Below are 10,095 nucleotides of genomic sequence, written 5' to 3'. Positions count from 1 at the left end.
CCATTTGTAAATATGCTCCTACCATGTGACAGGGGCCGGCCAATGGCACCAGTAGCCCCTGTCACATTGTAAGGGCAAAGGGCCATTGGTGCCATTTTGTTTACTGGCAGCCGACAGCCTGAGAGTGGGAGATCACTCCCGGGATCCCCGCTAGACCACCAAGTACTTTAAAAAAGTTTAGGGGAGTTGGGAGGGTGGGGGATGCTAAACAATTAGATATAAAGAGTCGGGGGGGGGGGGAGTTGGATGTGTTCCCTTTCTCCCCTCTCCCCAAACAGATACGAAAACCACATGAACCATTCGTAGGGTTTCCTATCTGTTTTTTGTTTGTTTTTTTTTTGGGGGGGGGGGCTCCGATATCTGATGAATTTTGAAATATCATAACGATATTTCAAATCGTCAGAAAAATGATTTGCATCCCTAAAGTCCATTATCTGCTATTAATTAAGTTGACTTATAAAATAGCCACTGCTATTAGTAGCAACAGTAACATGGGGTAGACTTAGTTTTTGGGTACTTGCCAGGTTCTTATGACCTGGATTGGTCACTGCTGGAGACAGGATGCTGGGCTTGATGGACTCTTGGTCTGACCCAGTATGGCATGTTCTTATGTTTTTCTTACTGTGATACTATTTGACTTTGCTTCTGCCAGTTTGTTGTTATGTTTAAATAGGAATGTGAACCCTTGGGCTGAGATGAGTGGTGTCTCCACCCACAGAGAGGAGCTCTGTGAGCCTCACCATCAGCAGGCATAGTCTCAGTGGTGTAGGACACAGCTAGAAGTGGAGACTATTATAAAGGAAGGAAAAGTAATGTCCACAGAATAGCAGATGAGGTAATGCAGTTCTGGGCAAAGGAATTACCCAGAGAGAATCACAGCTGAGAATATCCAGGGTGGGGTATGCCAGGGATCCCCTCTGATGAGTGCAGGCAACTTCAGGAATACAGCTCTGGTAGTGGCCTGTGGAGCGGGGTATGCCAAGGAAGTCTGTATTAGTAGATGCTGAAGAACTAGTAGAGATGCCGGAACCCAGAGGTGGCTCCTGTAGCTGGATAGTAGATATTCTAGAGTAGGAAAGCTGAATTGCTTCTACTGAAAGGAGGCGGTAGTGGCCCAAGGTTCGGGGTACACTGCGTGGAATCCGTAAGTCAGTTCAAGTAGTAGAAGTCAATAACGGTACTGATTCCTGGAGAGAGAGAGAGACCTAAGAAGCAGGTCTGGAAGCAGTCAGGCAGGTAGGCCCTCCGAGGAGTGAATAGCTGGGAACACAGGGGACCCCAAGGAGCATCTACTCAGAGCGTCCAATTGCCAAGACCAAGTCAGGAACAGGAAGTCCTTGAGAGTGGAGAATTCAGCAAGATGGAACTCCTTGCTAACTCAAACAAGGTATGGGCCGGTCAGCTTTAATAGTCAAGCGGGTTGATGTCATCGAAAGGGGACGCCCCCGAGGTTCCCGCCATGACATCTTCAAGGAGGCCCTTGCACGCATGCACCTAGGTAATTCCGGGTCCATGATGGCGGTCGGCAGTGCCCACGCTGTGCTGAGAACACTGGAGGAGTTGGTGAGGATTAGCAGAGACTGCCATTCTTTCCAGACTTGATGGAGCGGGGAAAAAAGAGGTGAGCATGAGAGGCTGCAGCCATCTGCGACTGACAGGCATACAATTTGTGTTGTGTGTTCTATGACATAATATCTGTAACATGAAGGAATCATAATCAACATAATCGTATTGTGCCTATCTTTAATTGATAAACAAAAGCAATTTAAAAATATCCAATGTAGCAATGTATATAACAAATGATCAGTACGTGTCCCAAAGTAGCTAACAAAAGGATTTTTTATATACCTTGTTACACAAGTCTAAAGTGAAACATTGTTTGATAAATTGTAAATGAAACATTGAGTTCTCTAACACATTTATGAATGATTTAGGTCACTTTGTATTCTGTATAACATGAGAATTGTTTGTGATATATTAGTCAGATAGATTGTGGTTGTGTGCAAGTGTGTATGAATGCATACAAGTTATGTTCTTATAGATGCTTATGTAAAATCGATAATATGTCTATTACATGTGATTTTATTGTATTTTGATTCTTAAAATTATTGGATAATTTTTAATTGCTTTTGTTTCTCAATTAAAGATAGGCACAATATGATTATGATTCCTTCATGTTACAGATAGTATAGTCTTGGAATCAGTCTGCTCTACCATTGGTTTTATTGTACTATCACATAATATATCACCACTCATCCCACCATTTACAGTCGAGCCTGCTTGAGCAATGAGTGTGACTCCTTCCTTTCAGGGGGCTATGAATGCTCTCTGCTCAGCATCCTGCCCCAAGACATCTGGGGAAGAAAAGGCTGATTTGAACTGGGGACCATCCACTAGGCCCGGCACTGCCACTGAACCAATAGGCCAGCCCACAAATTGAAGTTTTAATGAAGAAATTGCAAACAATAATTTTTTATGGGAATTTGAGCAAGACCCACTTATGAGAATGAATCTGAACACTGATCCTTCTGGCACCTCACTGGTCACTTTCCCTTCATCATGGACCTCATTGACCACCACTCTGAGTTACAAGACTTTTGTGTCTCTAATTCCACATATCCGAGAAACATAATAAAATGTGGCTAATAAAGATTATTATTTCCTTGTGCCCCTTTATAAGAGAGATATTTAATGCTTGGGCAAGAATTAAAAAATATTCTGCTTTAACTGATTGTCATCCATGACTTTCTACATTAATTAATGCTGCAGAACGCTTTCCTCAGATTTTTAGTAATCCAGTTTCCTATTAAAAACTTTTCTTAGTGCTCCTTTGACCTCTCTGTTTTTCAGGCTGTAAATCATGGGGTTAAACATGGGAATTAAAACATTATACAGCAGAGCAAAGAATTTGTTTAGATCCAGTGACTGCATGGATGTTGGTCTCATATACAAACACATCAGAGTCCCATAGAAGAGAATAACGACCGTGAGGTGGGAGGAGCAGGTGGAGAAGGCTTTGCGTCTCCCCTCTGCAGAACGGATCCTCAGGATGGAAGAGATGATGTAGACATAAGATGTCAGAGTTGTGATAAAGCAGGGAAGAGCTATAAAAGCACTCACAATGTAGCTCATAACTTCAAGAACATTTGTTCTGCTGCAAGACAATGTCAGCAGAGCTAAGAGATCACAGAAGAAATGATTAATCTCATTTGATCTACAATAAGAGAAATGTGATGTAAGGAGAATGTGTGTCACTGGGTCCATAAATCCAAAGATCCAGGTCCCTGCAGCCATGAGTAGACAAAGCATCTGATTCATAATCACAGTATAATGCAGGGGCTGACATATCGCCACATAACGGTCATAAGCCATGACTGCAAGAAGAAATATTTCTACAGATGCCAGGGCCAGAAATAAATACATCTGTGTAAAACACCCAACTGCAGAAATCCTCTGATGCTTCCTTAAGAAGATGTCCAGGAGTTTGGGGAGAGTGACTGAGGTGGAAGAGATATCGAGGAAGGACAAGTTACAGAGGAAAAAGTACATGGGGATGTGCAGACGAGGGTCCAGGCAAGTCAGGGCTATAATAGTGAGGTTCCCCATCAGGATGATCAGGTAAATCAGTAAGAACAGAAGGAAAAGAGGAATTTGTAGCTCTGAAATTCAGGAAACCCTAGAATGATGAATTCTGACACTGTGGTGAGATTTTCCTCTTCCATTGGATTCTGGAAGTAACACAGACAAAAATAAAGATACATTATTGGAAATCCAGCATATTCTGAGCACATAACTAGTGAAGCTATGAAGTCAGACATGGGAGAGGAGAGCAGGATGGAGAAAAATGGGAGAATTAAAATTCTTCATTCAGTTACTGGATGCTTAAACAATAGGGGATGATTAGCTAGGTGGGCTGAAACTGAGCATCAGGGCAGGGATATGGGGGCCAGGAGGGTGGCTGCCCCAGGTGTAAAGCCCAAGGAGGCAACTTCAACAGGGCTACTTTTACTTCTGGGCATAAGCTCAGAAGACTCTATTGGCCAGTGCCCCAAATCTCAGGAGTCACAGAATAGCCCCCTGCTTCCTATTCCTGCACTCCCTCTCTTAGGTAACATGCAAGGAACAAGATGAGGAGTGGGATGTGATGGATGAGCCTGGAGAAGACAGAATACAGTGCAATGCAAAGCAGATCCCTCTGCTCCCTAGTCCAGCTCCTCCTTTCCTCTTGTTACCCCCACTCCTGTCTGCAGGGAATAGGAATTGGAAGGAGGGAGCTGGTTTGCATAGGAAAACAAAGAATAAATCAGTTTTTGTCAGCCTAATTTCTATTTCTAATTTGTGATCCCTAATTCTGTATTGGATGAGGGACTGTGTATTAGGGGTGTGCATTCGTTTTGAACTTAAATGTAAAACGCAACTTTTTTTTTTTTTAACTTAAAAAAGTGATGAGGCGAAAACGATCGGATTTCCAACTTATTCAACATAGCTATGTTGAATAAGTTGGAAATCGCGATTGTTGATCCTAAATAAAAATTTAAACCCCTCACCCTCCTTAATCCCCCCCCCAAGACTTACAAAAACTCCCTGGTGGTACAGCAGGACGCCATTTCTGAAGTCCTTTGCGAGGAGCACGTGACGTCGGCGTCACGTGATTCCCCGCGCGATCACTCTGGGATCCTCGTTGCACCCAAAAGGAACTTTTGGCCAGCTTGGGGGGGCCTCCTGACCCCCCCAAGCTGGCCAAAAGTTCCTTTTGGGTGCAACGAAGGTCCCCCGGAGCGATCGCGTGGGGAATCACGAGACGCCGCGTCACTCTGACGTGACGCCGACGTCACGTGCTCCTCGCAAAGGACTTCAGAAATGGCGTCCTTACTCCCTGCTGTACCACCAGGGAGTTTTGGTAAGTCTTGGGGGGGGGGGATTAAGGAGGGTGAGGGCTTTAAATTTTTATTTGCACGTATGGACATAGACTCAACTTATGGAATTCTCCATATGTCCATATTGACCGCAAATGGGACCCCCTTTCGACTTATGGACTTATGAACATAACTTTTGCTCTGCACATCCCTACTGTGTATTGTATGACAGGTGCAGGTGAAGTATTCTGCTAGCATGTGGGTTCTTTTTAGGGATCCATAGCAGCCTGGCTTCTTCTGTTTTTCCACCAGGAGGTATATTGGTGTTTTAGGGCCTGGTGGAATATCTGCAGTGGCATTTTCATTCAGGATTGTTGCTGTTTGAGTCCTGGGGTTCTATAGGTTCGGAGTGACTTTTTGCAGGATTTTGTATTGCTTCACAAAATGCCTGGAAATTAAGGGAATTTGTGTTACTGTTATTGAAGTGATAATATAATTTGAATACTTTTCCTAAGTTGAGTAGTAATGGGAAACCTTTTACTGCAGCAGAGCCAGCTCATTCATAGATTAACTTCAAGTACCGTAGTAGGAATTTCTTTTAATTGATAAGAGTATGTATTTTAGGGATGTACATTTGTTTTGGATGAATGTGCAATCTGCAACGCATGAGTCCCTGTTAATTTTATTCATGGGTTCATGAAATGCATTGTGATCCCCCACGAATAAAACATGCAAACCATATGAAAAACATATGCAAACCACAAATATTACCCTGGCACATATATTATAGTTAGTTTCTTGTTACCTGTTCTAAGTAATACTGTAAAAACAACCTTTCCCAAGCCATGCTTCCATATGCTAATCACCAACTTTACATTAGCACATGTATTATAGTTTCCTGTTAATTGTTCCAAGTAATACTGTAAAAATAAGCAGCTCATATCTTATTTACTGTTCAGTTCTAATGTAAGTGATGTGATATCTCGATCAAATGCCAGAATACAAAAACAAATAAATAAAAATAAATACATATCATATTAGTTTCATTCTTTTGGTTCACAGTGATTTCTTAGTGGCTGTTTGAAATAGGAGAAGGACATGTGGGAGTATCCATAAGAGAAACCAGCCCTTTCCTGTGAGTCATAAGTGACCTCATAGCCCTGTCATAGAGTGGATCAGACAAGTTGGCAAGGAGATGAGAATGCAACCTATTAGAGCTAACCATTTTTCTAATGCAGTGAATTGCCGCTATTACTCAGTGCTCTGTGACACTGTTCCTGATGGCGCTATACTTTTTATACCTTAAGCATGCGGCGTGCCACGCTCTTTCTTTGTGGGGGTGGTCCGGGGAGGTGGCTTTACTCAGAGCTAGTCTGAGTGTCTCAAAACTGTATTCATAGAAACATAGAAACATAGAAACATAGAAATGACGGCAGAAGAAGACCGAATGGCCCATCCAGTCTGCCCAGCAAGCCTCACACATTTTTTCTCTCATTCTTATCTTTTTCTCTTAGCTCCTTGTTCTATTCCCCTTCCACCCCCACCATTAATGTAGAGAGCAGTGATGGAGCTGCATCCAAGTGAAATATCTAGCTTGATTAGTTAGGGGTAGTAGGGGCAGTAACCGCCGCGATAAGCAAGCTACACCCATGCTTATTTGTTTTACCTAGACTATGTTGTACAGCCCTTGTTGGTTTTTTTTTTTTGTTTTTTTTTCTTCTCCCCTGCCGTTGAAGCAGAGAGCCATGCTGGATATGCATTGAAAGTGAAGTATCAGGCACATTTGGTTTGGGGTAGTAACCGCCGTAACAAGCCAGCTACTCCTCGCTTTGTGATTGCGAATCCTTTTTTTCTTCACCCCTGTCGTTGAAGCTATGCAGGATATGCGTGAAGCATCAGTTTTTTGTTTTGTTTTTTTTTCCCCTGCCATTGAAGCAGAGAGCTATGCTGGAAATGCGTGATGTATCAGTCTTTCTCCCATGCCGATGAAGCAGAGAACCATGCTGGATATGCATGGAAAGTGAAGTATCAGGCACATTTGGTTTGGGGTAGTAACCGCCGTAACAAGCCAGCTACTCCCCGCTTTTTGAGTGTGAACCCTTTTTCTTCTCCCTTGCCGTTGTAGCAGAGAGCTCTGCTGGATGTGTGAAGTATCAGTTATTCTTCTCCCCTGTCATTGAAGCAAAGAGCTATGCTGTATATGCATTGAAAGTGAAGTATCAGGCATATTTGGTTTGGGGTAGTAACCGCCGTAACAAGCCAGCTACTCCCCTCTTTGTGAGTGCAAATCCTTTTTTCCATTACCTCTTGCTGTTGAAGCTTAGAGCGATGTAGGAGTCACAGTAAGCATGTGTATGTTTATTTGATAAGGGTATTGTGTCAATAGCCATCATTCTGGCGAGTCACCCACTCTTCATTGGCGGCCTCTTGACTTCATGGATCCGCAGTGTTTATCCCACGCCCCTTTGAAGTCTTTCACAGTTCTGGTCTTCACCACTTCCTCCGGAAGGGCATTCCAGGCATCCACCACCCTCTCCGTGAAGAAATACTTCCTGACATTGGTTCTGAATCTTCCTCCCTGGAGCCTCAAATCGTGACCCCTGGTTCTGCTGATTATTTTCCTACGGAAGAGGATTGTCGTTGTTTTTGGATCATTAAAACCTTTCAAGTATCTGAAAGTCTGTATCATATCACCTCTGCTCCTCCTTTCCTCCAGGGTGTATATATTTAGATTCTTCAATCTCTCCTCGTACGTCATCCGATGAAGATCCTCCACCTTCCTGGTCCCCCTTCTCTGTACCGCTTCCATCTTGTCTTTGTCTTTTTGTAGATACGGTCTCCAGAACTGAACACAGTACTCCAGGTGAGGCCTCACCAAGGACCTGTACAAGGGAATAATCACTTCCCTTTTCTTACTCGATATTCCTCTCTCTATGCAGCCCAGCATTCTTCTGGCTTTTGCTATCGCCTTGTCGCATTGTTTCGCTGTCTTCACATCATTAGACACTATCACCCCAAGGTCCCTCTCCTGCTCCGTGCACATCAGCCTTTCCCCCCCCATCGAGTACAGTTCATTCGGATTTCCACTCCCCATATGCATGACTTTGCACTTCTTGGCATTGAATCTCAGCTGCCATATCTTCGACCACTCTTCCAGTTTCCTTAGATCCCGTCTCATTCTCTCCACTCCTTCCGGCGTGTCCACTCTGTTGCAGATCTTAGTGTCATCCGCAAAAAGACAAACCTTACCTTCTATCCCGTCTGCAATGTCGCTCACAAAGATATTGAACAGGACCGGTCCCAACACCGATCCTTGCGGTACACCACTTAAAACCGCTCTCTCTTCAGAGAAGGCTCCATTTACCATCACACATTGTCTTCTGTCCGTCAACCAATTTGCAATCCAGGTCACCACCTCGGCACTCACTCCCAAGCTTCTCGTTTTATTCACCAGTCTCCTGTGCGGAACCGTATCAAAAGCTTTGCTGAAATCCAAGTAGATGACATCTAGTGCTCTTCCTTGATCCAATTCCTTGGTTACCCAGTCAAAAAAGTCAATCAAATTTGTCTGACAGGATCTTCCCCTGGTGAATCCATGCTGCCTCTGGTCCATCAATTCTCCAGACTGTAGATAGTTCACTATTCTCTCTTTCAGCAGTGACTCCATTACTTTTCCCACCACCGAAGTGAGGCTAACCGGTCTGTAGTTGCCTGCCTCTTCCCTGTTCCCACTCTTGTGAAGCGGGACCACCACCGCTCTTCTCCAATCACTCGGCACCACTCCCGTTTCTAGGGATCTATTGAACAGGTCACACAGCGGACCCGCCAGAACATCTCTGAGCTCCCTCAATATCCTTGGATGAATCCCATCAGGCCCCATGGCTTTGTCCACTTTCAGGTTCTTTAGTTCTTCCCACACATTTTCTACTGTAAAAGGATTTTCATCTATTCCCCTTCCCTCCAGTTTCTTGTTGTTTAGAGATGGTCCTTCTCCACGGTCTTCTTTAGTGAACACAGAGCTGAAGTATTCGTTTAATATTTCTGCCATTTCTTCGTCTCTCTCCACACATTGATCATTACCACCTTTCAATTTCACTATACCACTTTGGACCTTTCTCTTTTCGCTGATGTATCTGAAAAATGTTTTGTCACCATTTCTTATCTCCTTGGCAATCCTCTCTTCTGCTTGACTCTTTGCCAACTTGATTAATTTCTTTGTCTCCCTCAGTTGATACAAATATTCTTCTTTGTGCTCCTCCCTTTGGGATCCTTTATATTTCTTGAATGCTGTTCTTTTAGCTTTAATTTTGTCAGCCACCTCCTTTGAGAACCAGATAGGTTTCAGTTTTCTTTTGCTTTTCTTTACATTTCTAACATATAGAGCAGTTGCCTTGGTGATTGCTCCTTTTAGATTGGTCCACTGCTGATCCACATCTCTCTCGTTCTCCCATCCTTTAAGTTCTTCCTCCAGGTAGTTCCCCATTTCCTCAAAGTCTGTGTTTTTGAACTGTAAAACTCGGGTCTTTGTGGTTCTTTTCCCTATTCTTTTAGTGATATTAAACCATACCGTTTGATGATCACTGCTGCTGAGGTGGGCGCCCACCTGGACATCTGAGACATTATCTGCATTAGTGAGCACTAAGTCGAGTATAGCTCCTTCTCTCGTGGGTTCCAACACCATTTGTTTGAACAAAGATAGTTGCATGGCATCCACTATCGCTCTACTATTTTTAGTTTCTGCAGATGGGATTTTCCAGTCTACATCTGGCATATTAAAGTCACCCACGATCACCACTTCTCCCTTCTTACCTATCTTATGGATGTCTTCAACCAGATCTCTGTCCAGCTCTTCCTTTTGGTTTGGAGGCCTGTAAACCACTCCAATATAAATGGACGCTCCGTCATCTTTTTTTAGGTCGACCCATAGAGCTTCTTCAATACCCCAACTTCCTTGTAGCTCAGTTGCTTGGATGTTGTTTCTGACATAAAGAGCCACACCGCCCCCTTTTCTATCCTCTCTGTCCTTCCTTAACAAGTTGTAGCCTGGTATTGTTGTATCCCATTCATGAGATTCTGTGAACCATGTTTCTGTGATAGCAACAATGTCCAATTCTGCGTCAGCCATTAGGGCCTGCAGATCTGGGATTTTATTTCCCAAACTATGAGCATTTGTGGTCATAGCCTTCCAGGTACTCTCTTTACGGTTATTGCATTTCCTGGACTCCTTGTGAGATATTTG

The 10,095-nt window shown here is 43.6% G+C and overlaps 1 protein-coding gene across 1 annotated transcript; it reads right to left on the bottom strand.

Moving 5' to 3' along the window:
* Positions 1 to 2,787: 2,787 nt before the first annotated feature.
* Positions 2,788 to 3,651, bottom strand: LOC115077799 (olfactory receptor 1019-like). Its single transcript, XM_029580085.1, has one exon. It carries the CDS (start codon positions 3,604 to 3,606, stop codon positions 2,788 to 2,790), a length of 819 nt encoding a protein of 272 aa, XP_029435945.1. The 5' UTR covers positions 3,607 to 3,651.
* Between the last annotated feature and the right edge of the window lie 6,444 nt (positions 3,652 to 10,095).

This window comes from Rhinatrema bivittatum, chromosome 16, assembly GCF_901001135.1.
Source record: "Rhinatrema bivittatum chromosome 16, aRhiBiv1.1, whole genome shotgun sequence".
NCBI lineage: Eukaryota > Metazoa > Chordata > Amphibia > Gymnophiona > Rhinatrematidae > Rhinatrema > Rhinatrema bivittatum.
The sequence above is the reverse complement of the archived record's forward strand: the minus strand, read 5'-3'. Positions and strand labels throughout refer to the sequence as shown.